At 45.5% G+C, this 20,673-nt stretch overlaps 1 protein-coding gene across 1 annotated transcript in view; it reads right to left on the bottom strand.

The window, feature by feature from the left end:
- The window catches only part of GRIP2 (glutamate receptor interacting protein 2), a 557,587-nt gene extending 545,868 nt beyond the window's left edge, over window positions 1-11,719 (bottom strand). The window contains exon 1 of the mRNA XM_072989504.2: window positions 11,333-11,719. Within this exon, the coding sequence (XP_072845605.1) occupies window positions 11,333-11,387 (55 nt within the window). The 5' untranslated portion in view covers window positions 11,388-11,719. The remainder of the gene's footprint in view (window positions 1-11,332) is intronic.
- Window positions 11,720-20,673: the final 8,954 nt, after the last annotated feature.

Here is a 20,673-nt window from a genome sequence, read left to right as displayed (position 1 = left end):
CAGAGGTAATGTAGCACAGAGGCTAACAGACATGGCAAAAGAGTTTAGCTATTTCTTATCTACTTAATCAACCTGAGTTCCTGTTTTGCCTCCAGTGCAGTAATACTTGCCCTTCCTTATTTCCACTTTTATCCTCACAACATTCTTGTCAGGTAGGTCAGGCTAACTGAGAATAAGCAGCTTCAAGTCTCCCAATAGGTTTCATGCTTGTTGTGTATGCAGCTTTTCAACCTCATGATTCTGCTTTTCCACCTCACAATTCAATAAAAACTAACACAAATTTTTCTTGACCTAGTATGCTACACTGACTGAGTGAGGGAAAGTATCCAGATGCCAAAAGCAATAAATTTCTTGGGGCACATCTTGCATCAGCTAGCCTTTGTTTGTTCGCTTTTTAAAACCAGCTAAACTGTATGCGGCAAGCAATGAAATTTGTTTACAACAGTTCAGATGACAATCTGTCAGAACGTCTCGATTGTAAATTATATTCTGTGTAGTTTCTGTAGCAAAACATGATTCTGATGACTCATGGACACAGAAGGAAGCACCCCCCCCTCTGAAACTTTCGGCTCACCTGCCCACCATCCCAGGCCTCAAGCCACTCATATTACTAGGGCCTAAAATGTCCCATCCTGGCACATGAGGATTAAATGAACATATTCCACAAACAATTCCAAGCATCTACCTAGGAATGTAAAATGTTAGGCATGAAGTTGCCTGCTATCAGTTTAAAAGTACAGTACAAAGAAGCACGTTAATGTGCCTCCAAAAGCAATACTTCTGTAGGAAGGAAAGAGAGGGAAAAACAGATCAACCATCAACTCTCTGGAGAAGATTTTACTTCTCCCCAAAAGTCATCCACCATCCATTATGCCAGCCTGAGGAACCTTGTAACATGGAGGGTTACTCCCCTTCTTCTCCTTTTCCTTTTGTGTCTTGCCACTTTATATGCTAAGCTGCAGGGAAAGAATTATATTTCCTTCCTTCCTTCCTTAGGTTGACCCAAACTTCTCTGTACCACATGCTGGCATTTAAATTATTGTTACCATTCACATTGAAATGTATAATTATCCCAGGAAGGTGCATTTCAAGTGTCCACACATCACACTGCCCCCCTTTTCCCTCATACTCTTCTCTGCTGTTATCAACTACTTACTGCTGCCTTCACAAGCATTCAAATTTCCTGTTTTTTTTTTATGTTAAGCATGTGAAACAGTGCTGAACTGGCAAGACATGGTAAGTACTTGAAGTGGTGCTGTATTGCTTCATCACTATAACACTAAACTAGGAGAACAATATTTTAAAAAAATACAATTTACAAATTTATTAATTGTTTTAAATTGAAATTTGTAATTTTATGATTTTATATATTTTTATACTGTTTTGTTTTATTTTGTAAGCCGCCCTGAGTAGACATGGTCTAGAGGGGCGGGGTAAAAATCAAATAAATAAATAAATAAATAAATAAATAAATAAATAAATAAATAAATAAATAAATAAATAAATAAATTGCATTGTATTCCTTACCAGCGTGAGAAGGAGGCAGGCAAAAGGAGTAGGTTTCGCTCCCACACCATGCCCCGCTCTCTGCATCACCAATGATGTATTCTGGACATGGCCAGCAACTACATGAAAGAACTTATCCCGTACCAGCAATCACACAAGACAAAAATCAGAAAAAAATAATGAAACTGGAAATGTGTCCAAAAAAAGAGGCCCTGCCAACGGAGCAAAATATACTGTGTACTCATGCCAAAAGTGGGACATATTAGTGTCAACATTTCATAGTCAATGGAATAAATATTAAAAGGAGATATTTAAAGGCAAAACAATATTGAAGGGAAATATTTAAAGGAGATGGTTAGAAACATAGCACAAACTGCAGAACAAATGTTTATCTTGTTTATTTCTTTCAATCTTTATGAATATTTATATATATTGTAAGTGACTCTGGGATCCCTTCCACCAGCAGAATAGTTTATAAATGATATAAAGAAATAGGTAATAAATAAGTAAGTAGGTAGGTTTGCAGTTATTACCACAGTGAATTCTCAGGCCACATTATATTGTTAGTAAAACCAGTCAACTGTGATAAGAAACCAGCATTAGCTGAGTGACATTAGTAAGAATTATGCTAACAACATACTAGTACTTGTGAATAAATAACTTTCTTATTAGATAACAGTCAGGCTTTATTCCAGTGTTATACTGAGCAGGTATGCGACAATGACTTTGAAAACTGGCTTCATTATAGTTTTATTTGGAAAAGCCTTAGACTATTAGAAGCAAGTCACACTAAATGACTACTACAGTACATACAGGCAATACGGTCTTGTGACCCAGAACAGACCAAGTTTTGGCCAAGTTTTTTGTTTGTCCTCCTCCGTATCCCAGTGTGCTGGGAACAGGAAACTAGGATTGAGCACAGCTTACCTCTTAGACCATGAGGCCTTCCAGCCCAGCCTTCATACAGGTGAGCACAACATAGCTATCACCCTGGGACATGGAGCACATACACTTCAAAGGACCCCAAACACATATGTGTAGTGGCTGGAAAGCTCACTGAATTGGGTGCCTGGCTATGAAGCCAGAATCTGGAAGTTCAGTTTCCCACTGAGCCTCCAGAGAGGAAAGCCAGCCTGTATGGCCTTGGTCAGGCAGCACCATTCCAGTGTGCCCCCGAAGAAGGGAATGATAAGCCACTTCTGAATACACTATATCTTGAAAACCCTGGAAAGGGTTGCCATAGGTTAGAATCAACTTAATGGCACGGAATTATTATTATTAAACATAGCAGGGGACTAGATAATGGACTGGCCTGAATTATTGCAAAAGCTGGGTTTGTTTAAAGAAAAGAAAAGAAATTACATGACTGAATGCTTATTGCTTATTCAAGTGAACCTCCCTCCCACACACATTTCTTCTGAATTAACACTAACATACTAGTTGTATCTATAATAACTAGGATGGCATGAAACAAAACACTTTCCAAAATGAAGTGATGTCAATAGGTAGGTTTATTTACCTATCTCAGGATTTATGTTTTCACGCACGTAAATATGGACTATTTCAGCCTTCTTTACCCCACGCTTTACATCATGCTTGGAAATGACAGGAATTTTACTCAAATAAACATGGAAGGTGCCAAACTGGAAAACACTGAGCCCTTTCTGTTCATAGAACTATTCACCTTGGACACCTTTATTGGTTATTTTATTATTTATTATTTTATTATTTATTAATTAAATTTATACCCCGCCCATGTAGACTACGTCTACTCTGGGAGGCTTACAATAAAAATAGTCAAAGCAATACATATAGTAAGTTAAAACAACAGTTTAAAACAGCAATAATGGTATCATTCAAGATGGAAAACAAAAATCAAGTGGGGATGGGAGGGAAGGCCTGCCTAAAGAGTCAGGTTTTCTGTTGGCTCTTTAAAACACCCAGCAAGGGAGCCAGGCAGATCTCGAAGGGGAAACTGTTCCAAAGTCGAGGGGCCACTGCCGAGAAGGCCTGGTTTCTTGTTCTTTCTTTCTGGACCTCCCTCGGCGTTAGGCCCCTCAGCCACCCCTCCTGGCAAGAGCGAGTGATTTGAGTAGATCTAGGTGGGAGGAGGCGTTCCGCTAGATATCAAGGTCCTAAACTGTTTAGGGCTTTGTATGTCATCATTAACACGTTGAAATCAATATGGAAATGAACGGGCAGCCAATGCAAGGCAGCCAGAGTGGGAAAATATGTCGATGTTTTCTCGTCCCACTAAGAAGTCTGGCTGCCGCATTCTGCACCATTTGAAGCTTCCACATCAATCTCAAAGGTAGCCCCACGTAGAGCACATTACAGTGGTCTAATCTCAAGATTACAACCACATGGACCAAAGTGGTGAGTGCCCCAACATCAAGATAGAGACGCAGCTGGGCTATCCGCCACAGATGGAAGTAGGCAGAGCGGACCACTGACGCCACCTCAGTTTCCATGGTGAGCGCCAGATCCAGATGAACTCCCAAGCCCCGAACCTCACTCTTCGTGGTGAGAGTCACACACCCCAAAAAGAGAGGGAGTTTCCCAAACCACCAATGGAGGGGCCACCCACCTTCAGGACCTCCATCTTGTCCAGATTCAGCCTCAGCCCATTCTCCTGCATCCATTGCTGTACATCCTCCAGACAGTGCTGAAGGGACAGAACGGCATCCACAGTGGTTGGAGGAAAGGAGATGTAAAGCTGAGTGTCATCTACAAATTGATGGCACAAAGCCCCACACCCCCTGATGACCCCACCCAGAGGCCTCATATAGATGTTAAACAGCATTGGGGAGATAATCAAACCCTGCAGAACTGCACAATTGAGACTCCATGGAGTTGAAACATTCTCCCCAAGCTGTACTCTCTGAGGATGGTCCCCCAAGAAGGATCAGAGCCAGGCAAGCACCAGACCACCAATACCCAACTTGGAGAGCCTCCCCAGGAGGATACCGTGGTCGGCGGTATCGAAGGCAGCTGAGATATCGAGGAGGACCAACAAGGACATTTTGCCCCTGTCAGCCTCCCTCAGCAGGTCATCCAAGAGGGCGACCAATGCCATTTCTGTGCCATGGCTGGCCTGAAGCCCGACTGGAATGGATTCAGGGCATTAGTTTCATCCAACAGAGCCTGAAGCTGGTCAGCCATCACCCTCTCCACCACTTTACTAAGTAAAGAAACATTGGCGACGGGCCTATAATTGCCAATATCGTCTACCGCCAAATTTGGTTTCTTCCTAATGGGACTAATGAGTGTCTCCTTGAGGGCAAGGCCTCCTGGAGAGACCCATTAATTATTGCTGTGATCCATTCAATTGTTATAGGCCTGGCTGCTTTGATTAGCCAGGCCGGGCAAAGATCAAGGGAGGAAGTGGTGGCCTGGCATCGATCAAGTGCTTTGTCCTCCATATCTGGCTTCAAGGCTGAAAGAAATCTAATCTCATCGGGCAAGGCGGAGCGTTGGACATCTCTGCTCGATCCACTGTATTCAAAAAAGGAGAGAGTTCCCGGTGGGTGGCCTCCACTTTAGATTTTTAAAATGCTGCAAATTGGTCAGGTGAAATACTAGTAGGAGGTCCATCACTTAGACCAACAGCGGATAGATTGCGAACTATACGGAAGAGTTCCACCTGCTGATTTGAAGCTTCGCTTATCGGGTTAGTGAAGTGAGCTCAACTAGCAGCATTCACCTTAGCAAGGTAATAGTCATAATCCCGACAGCTTTCTGATTATAATCCATTGGGTCCCATCTCCAATTGCACTCTAGCTTTCTCCTGTTTTGCTTCATAGCTCGCAGCTCCTGGTTAAACCAGGATGCAGGCCGAGCTCTGCACCAGAGAGGGTGTTTAGGAGTGATCGTGTCAACAGCCCTGGTGGCGACAGCAAGCCAGCCATCAACCAGAGCCTCGACAGGAGCGCCAGCCAGATCAGCCGGAATCCCTCTCATGGAATCCTGGAATCCTAAAAGATCAAGTAGCCTTCGAGGGTGGACCATTAAAATAAATAAATAAATAAATAAATAAATAAATAAATAAATAAATAAATAAATAAATAAATAAATAAATAAATAAATAAATAAATAAATAAATAAATAAATAAATAAATAAATAAATAAACAACAACAACAACAACAACAACAATAACAATAATAATAATAATAATAATAATAATAATAATAATAATAATAATAATAATAATAATAATAATAATAATAATAATAATAATAATAATAATAATAATTTATTGTCATTGTAAGTAGAGACACAGTATACCCATACAACGAAATTCACAGACACCCAGAGACCAGACACATGCACACACATAACATTCCCCAAACACTCCCCACCCACTAGAAGTCCCCCACTAAAAATACAAACATCTACACCTCAGGCCAAGTAACACAGTCCAACTAATTATTCACTACTGGTGGTCTTTAAGCTCATTATTAATTGCAATTATAGCTCTAGGATAAAAACTATTTAGAAAACGTGTGGTCCGAGTCTTAATTGTTCTATATCTTCTGCCAGACGGTAACAGTTCAAAAAAGTTATAAGCTGGATGGGAAGAGTCTCTCAGGATGCTGTGTGACTTCCTCAGACAGCGGGATGTGAAGATGTCATCCAGGGTTGGTAGCTGGAGCCCGATGATATTCTGGGCAATTTTAATGGTTCTCTGTAGAGCTTTTTTGTCCGCTACAGAGCTACTCCCAAACAATGCCAGAATGCCATAGGTTAGGACACTCTCAATGGTGCTGCGATAGTAGGACAGAAGTACATGCTGTGATAAATTTAACTTCCTGAGCATTCTCAGGAAATACAGCCTCTTCTGTGCCTTCTTTACTAGCATGTTGGCATTTATAGTCCATGAGAGGTCCTCTGAGATGTAAGTACCCAGAAATTTAAAACTACCAACTCTCTCCACTTCCTCACCGTTTATGTACAGTGGTAAATGTACATTTCTCTTCCTCCTAAAATCAATTATGAGTTCTTTCGTTTTTTTGATGTTAAGTGTGAGATGATTTTCTTTACACCATAGTATCAGTCTTTGTACTTCCTTTCTATAAGCAGACTCATTGTTCTTATTTATGAGTCCCACCACTGTCGTATCATCTGCAAATTTAATAATTGCATTGGTGTTATATAGTGGGGTGCAATCATGTGTGTACAGGGAATAGAGGAAGGGACTTAGCACGCAGCCCTGGGGAGCTCCTGTACTTAGTACCAGGGTAGAAGAATGGTGGGATCCCATCCTTACTGACTGTGGCCTATCTGTCAGAAAATCCTTTATCCACATGCAGATCTCCTGAGGTAATCTCAGGTTGATCATTTTTAAAAACAACCTATTTGGTAGAATGGTGTTAAAAGCAGAGCTATAATCCACAAACAACAGCCTCGCATAAGTTCCCTGTTGTTCTAAGTGGCTCAATACAGTATGGAGTACGATGGACACAGCATCATCAGTAGATCTATTTCTCCTGTATGCAAATTGCCATGGATCCAAAGAAGGTGGAAGACTAGCCTTAATGTAATCCAGCACCAATCTCTCGAAACATTTCATAATAACAGATGTTAAAGCTACTGGTCTATAATCATTGGGAGACACCACAGCTGACTGCTTCGGGACTGGCACTATAATAGATGTCTTCAGGCAAGTGGGGACAGAACACTGCAACAAGGATAGATTGAAAATATCCATAAAAACTCCATCTAATTCTGCAGCACAGCCCCTAACAACTCAATAGGTCCATGCTTCTTGCAGGGAGGAAGAGCCACTGAGAAGTTACATTTTATTAGGGGGTGATCCGACCACGACAAGGGAACTGGCACCAGATCAGTCACCATCAGACCACACTCACTCTGCTCAGTGGAGAACACCAGGTCTAGCGTGTGACCACCCATGTGGGTGGGGCCTTTAACATGTTGGACATGTCCAAGGAAGCCATGGCTTCCAAGATCTCAAGAGACCAGTGTAACAGGCAGCCCTGACCTCATCTGTCCGTCACAGCGGGGCAGTGAATCATCAGCCAATGGGGTGACGGAGGGTGGGGCTGAAGAGGGAGGAGCTGGAAGAAAAAGGGGTGTGAAGAGAGTGAGAGAGATCAGATCTGGAGTGTGAGAAAGAGCTTGTTTAGAGGCCTGTGTGCCTGGATAGTCAGTGAGGGTAAGTCTGTGATTAATTAAATAAGAAGCAATGATTGACATTGTGATTAGCTACTTGTGATATTCATATTTTATTTTGTTATTTCAATAAACCTGTTTTGTTTTGAAGGAAACCTTTGTCCTTCTTAAACAGTCATTACAATTGGTGACAGTGAGTGTGAAGTGGTGTGGTGGGCATTCTGAGAGGCCTGAGTTGGGGGTGACATCAGAGTGGCCTGCCACGTCACAACCAGAAATCTCTGCCTCCTCATGGAGGTTGAAATCAGGCAAGACAAAAAGCCACGGGGATTCCAACAGCACCGCGGATACAAAGTCCGCCAGCTCCGGTAAGGAACTGGCTGGGTCGCGGGAAGCGCTGTAGCCCAGCAAAATCCCAATACCATCCCTGGCCCCAATCGACACAGACCCAGCTTTGATTAGATACAATTATATGTAAAAAGGTAGCAATATCATATTTTGAAATTCTGTTGGCCACAAGGCTTTTCAGTGATATGTCCTGCACCATATTTTCAACAACAACAAAATGAATTTTATTAAACAAGAATTGTATTTCATATATAGCACGAATACTACAATCTTGAACACACTTCTTGAAGTTTGAAACATGTAAGTAAGCTGTACTGAATATATTTGGCCTTTCTTCTGAGTAAACACGCTCAGAATTATGCTGCAAGGCTGGACTCCTAAGGCTGGACTCCTATGCATACTTTTACCTGAAAGAAATCTTGCTGAAACAAATCGAGCTTATTACATTCAAGTAAACATGTTTAGGATTGGGTTGTACAAAGAGCTTCAGTCACGTACTGGGAGATAAAAAAACACACATTGCTACATACAGTCATCCAGACTGAAATAAACGGGAAAGGAAGAGCAAGAAGAACTTATTAATGGAAGAAACCTGGAGACTGGTTTGGATGCAGCACAACATCACTATTTGGAGTTCCTATGCCCAAAGCTGAAATAGTCATGATCACACTCAACCTCCAGGAGAAGATGAAGGAGAAAAGCATTCTACAGATGCACTATTGGCTGGTTCTCTAGGTGGCTCCAGCACATCATATTTAAGCATCTTACCAGAAATAATCACATTTAATCCCTTTAAATGAATGCCTACTCACACAGGAAGAAATGAATGCCCCCCACACAGGAAGAAAACCCAAGTTTGTGCAAACTCCCCTCACTCACAACTTAAGGAGTATTCTCTCCCTCCAAAAAAGTTTTTGTAAGCCATGGCACTTTTCTAAGTCATGGATTGCTGAACAGGAGAAAACCACTTATTTTCAGTCAAACTGTGACAACAGGCTGAGACAGACGACATGTTCAAAAGCAAGCAAAATTAAATTAAAAGGTTGGGGCTTACAAACAGAATATATGAACACAGCTACAGTATACTAAGAATTCATGATGCTATTATATCAGACAAAATATGGAAAGTTTGTCTGCGACTAAGCTGAACATCTACCACAATATTAATGGTCCATCTCTTCTTTCCAGTAGACAAGCACAGTCCCAGTCTTAATATGAAAAACATGATTGCTTAGAGCTTGTATGCTGAAAAAAGGGGTGGGAGAGAAATGATGGCATTTCGAAAGGAGATAGAAGGAACTATTTCCTCAGCCATTCAGCAAGTAGCATTATTACCTAAATTCTAAATAAATTCACAATGCCTTCTAAATTTAAATAACCATTATAAGCTCACAAGTCTAGGAATCCATTTTGAAATAAGTTATTCAGTTTTTTTCCCCATGTTTTATTTTGTCATGGTGAGAGCAAACTGAAATAGAAGATCAAGGTTTCAGTAAGAGGACACACTGCAAAAGTTTGTTCTATGGAGCACAATAGTACTGTATGGTATTCCCAGTAAATGTGCCATGTCTTCTGAGGCAACAACTCAAAATAAACAACATCTACTTGACAGTCACCAGATGCCACTAGTTAGAGAGCAGGTCTGGAGCACCTGTGCAATGATGTAAAATGTATTGTTACTTATTTTACTTTTTCGTAGGCCTTGCATCACTCTGTGCAGCATGCATAGATAGTACAGATAACCAAACTTCTTGTTGCTCAGCAATGAACAATGGGACCAAATGAAGAGGAAGCTCGTTGCAAGGAAATTTGCCAAATAAAGTATGTGAAAATAACTCAAAGTACAACCACAGCACAGAACTCAGAATTCAGGCAATGACCCAAAGCCCCCTGCATTTGCGTAAACAAAGCATGATGTACAGAACATAACTGCCTATATTGGGGCTTGTAAGTAAGGCTGGCTCACTGTGCTGTTGCAGCCAGCTTGTAGAGGGAAGGAAATTAAGAGATATAATACCTTAAACAGATTGCTTTCAGCCACAACCATTTGAGGACCCCTCACTGAACTCCAGCAATACACAGCATTTCTGTTTAAAAGGTAGGAAACCAATTCAAAAGCACAGGATAACAACAGTGACTTTAGGAACAGAACTCCTTGAAACTACACATTTATTTCCTTGTATACAAACATCTGTAGGGAAAAGGCAGTTGCAAGCATTTATGGCTACCCAGAAATTGTGCAAATTGTTTTCCAGACTTCTTTTACCCTTGTTTGACATTACAACACGCCGAGTGGGGAAAAAAAGAATACACAAAAGCACACGTCACATTGCACCAAAAGAGAAAGGGATACAACTCTCTTCGGGTTCCCATCACACGTGGAGGCTTTTGCCTCTGAAGTCCGAAGAGCCAGTCATTCATTCCTTCCAGTTACTCTCGCCCTCCTTGGCATCATCCATCGGCAGGAGAAGCCAAGCCCACTCACGGTCGAGGTTTGCAACCGCCTTCTAGTTCCGCCACCTGGTGGGACGTTTCCCCAAACTTTGACGAGCTGCGGGTGCAGCACTCATTTAACACTCTCCCCCCCCCCCCCAGCCTGCCCGCTGCAGATCCTGCGAACATCGTCAGAGCCCAACTCAGAAGAGCCAACAGGCGGGCATGAAATCACAGGGGACCACCATGAAATTCAGCAAGGAACCTTAATCCGCATCTGCGGCTCATTGTTGCAAATAATAATAATAATAATAATTGCCTGCAGAAATGTCAAAGACCTTCCGGCTTTTCTTTCTTTGCACCCGTTCTTCCAGAAACTAAGCCTCTCTCCATGTATTTACCCTTCTCTCTCCCCCCCCCCCGCCCGCCTATTCTCTGGCAAGGCAGTACACTAAATTGAACACTTCAATAGTTCCGCTAGCCACTCGCTCTTCCCGGCCACCCACCTAGCAAATACGAGGAAAAAACATTTTAGGTTTATTAAGCTGTTGATTTTGTTGCAAAGGGGGATTTGTCCAGTTATAACGCGCGACTTCTCTTCCTGGTCCCCCCCCCCCCCAACATAAGATCTGTTACAGAGAGGCATGTAGCGGATCAGAAATCAACAACAACAACAACAACAAAACAGAGCAAGGATCGCTTCGGAAGACCGTCCGCGCTTCCAAGCCTGTCCCCAGGGAGAAGACCAACAGACCAATGCTGAAATCCCCTCTTCTCTTCTCTCCCCCCCCCCACTCCCCGCCCTTCATCCTTGCAAGCCACCCTCCCCGTGAAGCTTCCCCGGCACTTTCACGCATGCCCTCCGGCGGTAACATTTCCAAGGACCCCCGGAGGGGCTTCTGCCACCAGCCTTACCGTCATCCTGCATCCTCTGCAGGCACAGAGTCAGGTTCTTCCTCCATCCCGGCATCCCGGCAGCGGAGCAACCCGAGGACGAGCCGGCCAAGAGACGGGAGGGGAGACGGGCTATCGGCCTTCTCTCCCGGGTAAGGCTGAGCAGAAACCCGCCGGGGCTGGGGGTGCTGCTGGAAGAGGGCAACGAGCTGCTGCTGCTGCTGCTGCTGAGCAAGCGAGCCTGGCGCCTTGACAAGGCTAGGCATGGAGGTGGGCAGCGTGCTCCATCTATGTTTTGGACCGGTAGGAAACCAGGGGAGGCGGGGAAGGGAAGGGGGAGGGAGGGAAGGAGGGAACGGGGCGGACAGCAGCAGCCGCGGCGTGAGGCGCGAGGCTCTCCCCCCCCCCCCGAGGTAGGGCACCGGACTCGGGCTGCGCGAAGTCCCTTTGCGTGTTGTGGGCGCGGGGGACCGTACTAACTAGCCAGAGAAGCCGGGGGGAGCTGCGAGGAAACGCACGGGGTCCGCCGTTCTCCCGTGTCGCCCGGTCTCCCGCCGGAGAAGCCGAAGCGCCAGCTGGGGAGGCGCTCCGCCGGCTGCCGCCGGGCTGGTTCGGGTTTCGAACGCGCGCCCGGACCTGTCTCTCTCTCTCTCTCTTTGGAGGGGGGAGGGGCTCCGGAGGACCCGGAGTTCGTGCCCTGCGGGAGTCGCGCGCAATAGTACAGCCCGCCTCGCGCAGGCTTCAGACGCAGCCCTTGGGATCGGGTGACATCCCTGGGCAGGTATAGGGAGAGCGTGCAGGCAGCCCCGGGGGAGACCGCGCGCCGCTGGCGGGGAGGCGGCGGGAGGTCAATCCGAAGAAGCCCCCCCTCCCTCCTCGGCACGTGCGAGTCTGGCTCTGGAGGGCGGCGGGCGCGAAAGCAACAATAAGGAAAAGCTGGTGAGCCGGGAAAGGCGCGCCCCCCCTTCCTCTCCAGCTCCCTCAGCGGGAAGCACGCGGGCGGTGTTGGGATCAAGCGGCAGCTGTGGCCGAGCCCCTCATGGTCTCCGGTTGCGCGGCGCGGGGCTCCAGCAAAGAGGAAGCGGGCGAGTCCCCCCACCGGCGGCGGCGGTCCGAGTGAAGGCACGAGTCGTCCGGGGAGAGCGTGCCCACAGCGTGCGGGGCAAGGTTTTTTTTTTCCCCGAAGTGAGGGGCCGCAGCTTCTGCCGCCTCCGTCCCCGTCCCCGTCCCCGTCCCCGTCCCCGTCCCCCTGCCAGCCTCCACGACGCGGGAAAGACGCCGCGTTGCGGATCGTTCCTCACGCAGCTCACACGGCGGTTTAGGCGCCAAATCAAGGCACGTCCCCTAAGCAGCTGGAAGCAGATTTCCCCCTTTTTTCGCTCCTAGGTGAGGGAAGGAAGGAAGGGCGCAGGAAGCCAGAAACAAACTTGGGGGAGGAGGGGCGGAGTTGAGTAATAATAAAATTGTGTCTGTGAAGATTCTCAGTCATCCAGGTGAGGTTATCTGGAAGTTGCCATGACTCAACTTCCAGATAATACAGTTGTGCGTGTATTCTGTGCCATCAAGTCGGAATCGACTTATAGTGACCCTAACAGGGCCCTCCCAGTGAACGTCCAGGGTCAAGTGGGGATTCGAACCCTGTTTTCCAGAGTCCTAGTCCCTCACTCTATCCGTACAGCATGTTGGGGAATCTCAGTGATACAATTACCTGCCCTCATATCGGTTCAAAGTTATGAAGACCTTTCCCAGAGTTTTCTAGGTAGGTAGAGAGTGCTCAGAAGTGCTTTCCCATTCCCTTCCAGGCTGGCTTTTCTCTGGGGAGGCACAGTGGGGAATCAAACGCCATATCTATAAATAATAAATATAAATAAATATGTGTGTGTGTTTAGTCGTTTAGTCGTGTCCGACTCTTCGTGACCCCATGGACCAGAGCACGCCAGGCCCTCCTGTCTTCTACTGCCTCCCGGAGTTGTGTCAGGTTCATGTTGGTTGCTTCGCAGACACTGTCCAGCCATCTCATCCTCGGTCGTCCCCTTCTCCTCTTGCCATCACACTTTCCCAACATCAGGGTCTTTTCCAGGGAGTCTTTTCTTCTCATTAGATGGCCAAAGTACTGGAGCCTCAGCTTCAGGATCTGTCCTTCCAGTGAGCACTCAGGGTTGATTTCCTTTAGAACTGATAGGTTTGTTCTCCTTGCAGTCCAGGGGATTCTCAAGAGCCTCCTCCAACACCACAATTCAAAGGCATCAATTCTTCGGCGGTCTGCTTTCTTTATGGTCCAGCTCTCACTTCCATACATCACGACAGGAAAAACCATAGCTTTGACTATTCGGACTTTTGTTGGCAAGGTGATGTCTCTGCTTTTCAAGATGCTGTCCAGATTTGTCATCGCTTTCCTCCCAAGAAGAAGGCGCCTTTTAATTTCAGGGCTGCTGTCTCCATCTGCAGTGATCATGGAGCCCAGGAAGATAAAATTTGACACTGCCTCCATATCTTCCCCTTCTATTTCCCAGGAGGTGATGGGACCAGTGGCCATGATCTTAGTTTTTTTGATGTTGAGTTTCAGACCGTTTTTTGCACTCTCCTCTTTCACTCTCATTACAAGGTTCTTTAATTCCTTCTCACTTTCTGCCATCAGAGTGGTATCATCTGCATATCGGAGGTTGTTGATATTTCTTCCGGCAATCTTAATTCCGGCTTGGGTTTCTTCCAGTCCAGCCTTCCGCATGATGTATTCTGCATATAAGTTAAATAAGCTGGGGGACAATATACAGCCTTGCCGTACTCCTTTCCCAATTTTGAACCACTCAGTTGTTCCATGACCAGTTCTAACTGTTGCTTCCTGTCCCACATATAGGTTTCTCAGGAGACAGATAAGGTGGTCAGGCACTCCCATTTCTTTAAGAACTTGCCATAGTTTGCTGTGGTCCACACAGTCAAAGGCTTTCGCATAGTCAATGAAGCAGAAGTAGATATTTTTCTGGAACTCTCTGGCTTTCTCCATAATCCAGCGCAAGTTAGCAATTTGGTCTCGAGTTCCTCTGCCTCTTCGGAATCCAGCTTGTACTTCTGGGAGTTCTCGGTCCACATACTGCTGAAGCCTACCTTGGAGGATTTTGAGCATAACCTTGCTAGCGTGCGAAATGAGTGCAATTGTACGGTAGTTGGAGCATTCTTTGGCACTGCCTTTCTTTGGGATTGGGATGTAGACTGATCTTTTCCAATCCTCTGGCCACTGTTGAGTTTTCCAAACTTGCTGGCATATTGAATGTAGCACCTTAACAGCATCATCTTTCAAGATTTTAAATAGTTCAACTGGAATGCCATCACCTCCACTGGCCTTGTTGTTAGCCAGGCTTTCTAAGGCCCACTTGACTTCGCTCTCCAGGATGTCTGGCTCAAGATCAGCAACTACATTGTCTGGGTTGTCCGGGATATCCACATCTTTCTGATATAATTCTTCTGTGTATTCTTGCCACCTCTTCTTGACGTCTTCTGCTTCTGTTAGGTCCCTCCCATTTTTGTCTTTTATCATGTTCATCTTTGCGCAAAATGTTCCTCTAATATCTCCAATTTTCCTGAACAGATCTCTGGTCTTTCCTTTTCTGTTATCTTCCTCTATTTCTTTGCATTGTTCATTTAAGAAGGCCCTCTTGTCTCTCCTTGCTATTCTTTGGAAGTCTGAATTCAAGTTTCTGTAACTTTCCCTATCTCCCTTGCATTTTGCTTCCCTTCTCCTCTCTGCTATTTCTAAGGCCTCGTTGGACAGCCACTTTGCTTTCTTGCATTTCCTTTTCTTTGGGATGGTTTTCGTTGCTGCCTCCTGGACAATGTTACGAGCCTCTATCCAAAGTTCTTCAGGCACTCTGTCCACCAAATCTAGTTCCTTAAATCTGTTCTTTACTTCCACTGTGTATTCATAAGGGATTTGGTTTAGATTATACCTGAGTGGCCCAGTGGTTTTTCCTAATCTCTTCAGTCTAAGCTTGAATTTTGCTATGAGAAGCTGATGATCAGAACCGCAGTCAGCTCCAGGTCTTGTTTTTGCTGACTGTATAGAGCTTCTCCATCTTTGGCTGCAGAGAATATAATCAATCTGATTTCGATATTGCCCATCTGGTGATTTCCATGTATAGAGTCGCCTCTTGTGTTGTTGGAAAAGAGTGTTTGTGATGACCAGCTTATTCTCTTGACAAAACTCTATTAGCCTTTGTCCTGCTTCGTTCTGAACTCCAAGGCCAAACTTCCCTGTTGTTCCTTTTATCTCTTGGCTCCCTACTTTAGCATTCCAGTCCCCTAGAATGAGAAGAACATCTTTCTTTGGTGTCAGTTCTAGAAGGTGTTGTAAATCTTCATAGAATTGTTCAATTTCAGTCTCCTCAGCAATGCTGGTTGGTGCATAAACTTGGATTATTGTGATGTTGAATGGTCTGCCTTGGATTCGTATTGACATCATTCTATCATTTTTGAGATTGTATCCCATTACAGCTTTTCCCACTCTTTTGTTGACTATGAGGGCTACTCCATTCCTTTTACGGGATTCTTGTCCACAATAGTAGATATGATAATCATCTGAGCTGAATTCGCCCATTCCTGTCCATTTTAGTTCACTGATGCCCAGGATGTCGATGTTTATTCTTGCCATCTCCTGTTTGACCACCTCCAGCTTCCCAATGTTCATAGATCTTACATTCCAGGTTCCTATGCAGTATTTTTCTTTGCAGCATCGGATTTTCCTTTCACTTCCAGGCATGTCCACAGCTGAGCGTCCTTTCGGCTTTGGCCCAACCACTTCATTAGCTCTGGAGCTACTTGTACTTGTCCTCCACTCTTCCTCAGTAGCATGTTGGACGCCTTCCGACCTGAGGGGCCCATCTTCCAGCGTCATATCTTTTAGCCTTTTGTTTCTGATCATGGGGCGTTCCTGGCAAAGATACTGGAGTGGCTTGCCATTTCCTACTCCAGGTGGATTGCGTTTAGTCGGAACTCTCCACTATGTCCTGTCCGTCTTGGGTGTCCCTGCACGGCATAGCCCATAGTTTCTCTGAGTTACGCAAGCCCCTTCGCCACGACAAGGCAGCAATCCATGAAGAAGATAAATAAATATATAGCTCCACAAACAGGTAACCACCTCACTGAACTATTCAGCGAGTTCACAGTTGGGAGGCATGAGGGGGAGGGGCTTGATAATTTTCTGGCATCTACCTTAGAAAAATACTAGTCCTATTTCACCGTGTGGGAAGATTTTGGATTTTTAAAAATTATTCATGTGACTTCAAAGAGTTGTCATTCTTTAGGTTACAGCCTGTTCTTGCCACATTTGCCATACAGTATCTTAATTCCTCAGTGAGAAGCCAGATGCATTCTTGTCTCTGTACACATGCACAAATATGCAGAGCATGAACATAAGGCAACATAAGGTGCATAGCCTGCTGTTGCACTGGATGCAAAGATTCATGCCAAAAGTCTTGAAGTTAAGCACAGTGTATCTCCAGACCTCCACGAAGTTCTATGCTTCTGCCTCATCATAGCATGGAAGTGGCTCTGGCCTTTTGCAGGCTATGCCTGCAAAGGGCAAGTTCTGACAAATTTGATCAAATGCACCTGGTTTTGACTGCACCCCCTCCCATGGCCAGCATTTTACCTACTTTATTATAGTCAAAGACTAATACCAATGGTTAGTGTCAAGTCTGATGTCCAAAGATCAATGTAAGTAAATGTAGAGTAGCATTGTACCAAAAGGTTTACCGCCAGATATTGAATCAGCCACAATAAAAATTAACATAATGAGAGGACTCTACTGGCAACAGGGATGCTAGGTTGCTTTGAATTGCCACTGTCTTCCTTCTTCCTTTCAGAGAACAGCTGTTTGCCTAAGACCTGGGACTTCAAAGCAATTAGCTGTGATTTGAAACAACCAGCTATTGTCATTGTGGTCTTCTTCCTTGTTCTCTCCCTGTAAGTGGCAGTGGGGAGCAGAGGTGTTTGGAAAATATTCACCACCCAAGCCAGCCATGTCAGTCCATGCACAACTGCCAGGTTTACAGCCAGAATGGAGAATAGGTATCTGTCCTAATGGGAAACCGTTCTGTTTTTCTATATTCTGTCTTAACACTAGCCTGTTGTTCACAATATAGGTTATCCATCAGGATTATAAAATGTTGTGTACCTTCTTTGCGTTTAACATCTACGCCAAATTCTCCAACAGTGTTCAGTTCTCCTTTGTTTCCTGCCTGTGCCATCCAATCATCCATGATTATCAGCACATCCTCTTTTGTTATGTGATTAGTCTCCTCCTGCTGCACATCACCATGGAAGTTTACAGCTTCTTTTTCACATTTGTATATATGCATGCAATCCTGATTTGGCCTATATATCTTTCATATAGTGTGTATTGCCATAGCCAAAAAAAAAAAAAAGGTTGGGAATGGCTGATTTAAGATGTGCATTTGACACCATTCTACTGACAAAAAGCAGCAATGGTCTGAAGCAACATGTTTTCATTCATTCATTCATTCATTCATTCATTCATTCATTCATTCATTCATTCATTCATTCATTCATTCATTCATTCCCATTTTGTATCCCATCCCCACTCCCATTACTGCCAAAGCACAACTTTGTCCTAATCTTGACTGTCAGGGAAATTGCAGCATGAGTAGCTTCTCCAGGCTTCTCCAAGTTCTCTATTTCTAGTGGAATAAAGACTCAGACAACATAGTTCCCATCATCAAAGTCTATTTACAAATAGACAAAGACAAACAGACAAACTGGCAGCATCCCTGCATCTCAGTAAATGAGGTCTCAGAGCAGTTTAGTTCAGGATTGCACAGGCTCTCAAACTGAACCAAATTATACATGTGCCCATACAAACTTATACTCACAATAGCCAATGGCAAATGACATTACATCAACTTCTTGAATCATCTGCCTATACAGAATGACTCTTTGCTTTTCCCTCATTAATTGTACCTGCTGTGCTTGACCTTTATCACACATCTATTTGTGTTAATAAATTCTAACTGTATTACTAAATCCAGCCTAGGGACCTCCCCCATGACCTATTTATTAGAGGTCCCCCCCCAAGGAGCATATGCTTCAGTTTACAAGAGCTCAGCAAGGCAGATTCATCATAGGCATCCTTCAGTCTCGAGAGACTATGGTAACATGCTCTGAATCGAGGAGTGTCCTCTCCAGAGCATGAAGCCCGGGTAAGGTAATATGGAGGATAGGCTGTTACCCAAGCAGCAGATCCCCCCTCTCCACATTGCTGAAATGGTCCAATGGAAAGGCAAGAGCCAATACGACTGGTTCCAGCAACGTCGCAGGAGTTGGCAGAACGACACGGGCTGCCTTCGGGACTCCAGCTCCGGATTTTGCCTCGAGGTTAACTCCTGAAGCCTTTTCCATTGGTGGATATAGCCACAAGGCAGAGGAGGTTTGAAATCGGAGTTTTCCTTCTCCTAGATGGGCTGCCTTCCATGGCTGACGAGCCCCACCTACCTGGCCTGCTCTTTAATACTGCAAAATTATGATCTGATCCTTAAAACTTTCCTAACTCCCCAGCTTATGCAAATCTAATTGGCTTTTCTATTTACCATATTAAGGCCAGATACAAAATTTGAGAATGCTCTTTTACAGCGGGAAGTCCCACCCCTAGGCCCCACCCCCAGGCCATGTGGTCAGGAGACAAAAAAAACTCAAAAACTCAGCATGGCATCCATGCAAACAGACCTGGCCTTCGCCCTCAGCCCAGCTTCCTAGGGAAAAGAGTCCAGGGTCCTGGGACATGCTCTTTTACAGCAGGAAGTCCCACCCCTAGGCCCCACCCCCAGGCCATGTGGTCAGGAGACAAAAGGAAAGCCCAGGAAAAGAAAAAAAAAACTCAGCATGGCATCCATGCAGACAGACCTGGCCTTCGCCCTCAGCCCAGCTTCCTAGGGAAAAGAGTCCAGGGTCCTGGGACATGCTCTTTTACAGCAGGAAGTCCCACCCCTAGGCCCCACCCCCAGGCCATGTGGTCAGGAGACAAAAGGAAAGCCCAGGAAAAGAAAAAAAAACTCAAAAACTCAGCATGGCATCCATGCAAACAGACCTGGCCTTCGCCCTCAGCCCAGCTTCCTAGGGAAAAGAGTCCAGGGTCCTGGGACATGCTCTTTTACAGCAGGAAGTCCCACCCCTAGGCCCCACCCCCAGGCCATGTGGTCAGGAGACAAAAGGAAAGCCCAGGAAAAGAAAAAAAAACTCAGCATGGCATCCATGCAAACAGACCTGGCCTTCGCCCTCAGCCCAGCTTCCTAGGGAAAAGAGTCCAGGGTCCTGGGACATGCTCTTTTACAGCAGGAAGTCCCACCCCTAGGCCCCACCCCCAGGCCATGTGGTCAGGAGACAAAAGGAAAGCCCAGGAAAAGAAAAAAAACTCAAAAACTCAGCATGGCATCCATGCAAACAGACCTGGCCTTCGCCCTCAGCCCAGCTTCCTAGGGAAAAGAGTCCAGGGTCCTGGGACATGCTCTTTTACAGCAGGAAGTCCCACCCCTAGGCCCCACCCCCAGGCCATGTGGTCAGGAGACAAAAGGAAAGCCCAGGAAAAGAAAAAAAAAACTCAGCATGGCATCCATGCAAACAGACCTGGCCTTCGCCCTCAGCCCAGCTTCCTAGGGAAAAGAGTCCAGGGTCCTGGGACATGCTCTTTTACAGCAGGAAGTCCCACCCCTAGGCCCCACCCCCAGGCCATGTGGTCAGGAGACAAAAGGAAAGCCCAGGAAAAGAAAAAAAAACTCAGCATGGCATCCATGCAAACAGACCTGGCCTTCGCCCTCAGCCCAGCTTCCTAGGGAAAAGAGTCCAGGGTCCTGGGACATGCTCTTTTACAGCAGGAAGTCCCACCCCTAGGCCCCACCCCCAGGCCATGTGGTCAGGAGACAAAAGGAAAGCCCAGGAAAAGAAAAAAAAACTCAGCATGGCATCCATGCAAACAGACCTGGCCTTCGCCCTCAGCCCAGCTTCCTAGGGAAAAGAGTCCAGGGTCCTGGGACATGCTCTTTTACAGCAGGAAGTCCCACCCCTAGGCCCCACCCCCAGGCCATGTGGTCAGGAGACAAAAGGAAAGCCCAGGAAAAGAAAAAAAACTCAAAAACTCAGCATGGCATCCATGCAAACAGACCTGGCCTTCGCCCTCAGCCCAGCTTCCTAGGGAAAAGAGTCCAGGGTCCTGGGACATGCTCTTTTACAGCAGGAAGTCCCACCCCTAGGCCCCACCCCCAGGCCATGTGGTCAGGAGACAAAAGGAAAGCCCAGGAAAAGAAAAAAAACTCAGCATGGCATCCATGCAAACAGACCTGGCCTTCGCCCTCAGCCCA

The sequence above is a fragment of the Pogona vitticeps genome, chromosome 2 (assembly GCF_051106095.1).
Source record: "Pogona vitticeps strain Pit_001003342236 chromosome 2, PviZW2.1, whole genome shotgun sequence".
In the NCBI taxonomy this organism is placed as follows: domain Eukaryota; kingdom Metazoa; phylum Chordata; class Lepidosauria; order Squamata; family Agamidae; genus Pogona; species Pogona vitticeps.
The sequence above is the reverse complement of the archived record's forward strand: the minus strand, read 5'-3'. Positions and strand labels throughout refer to the sequence as shown.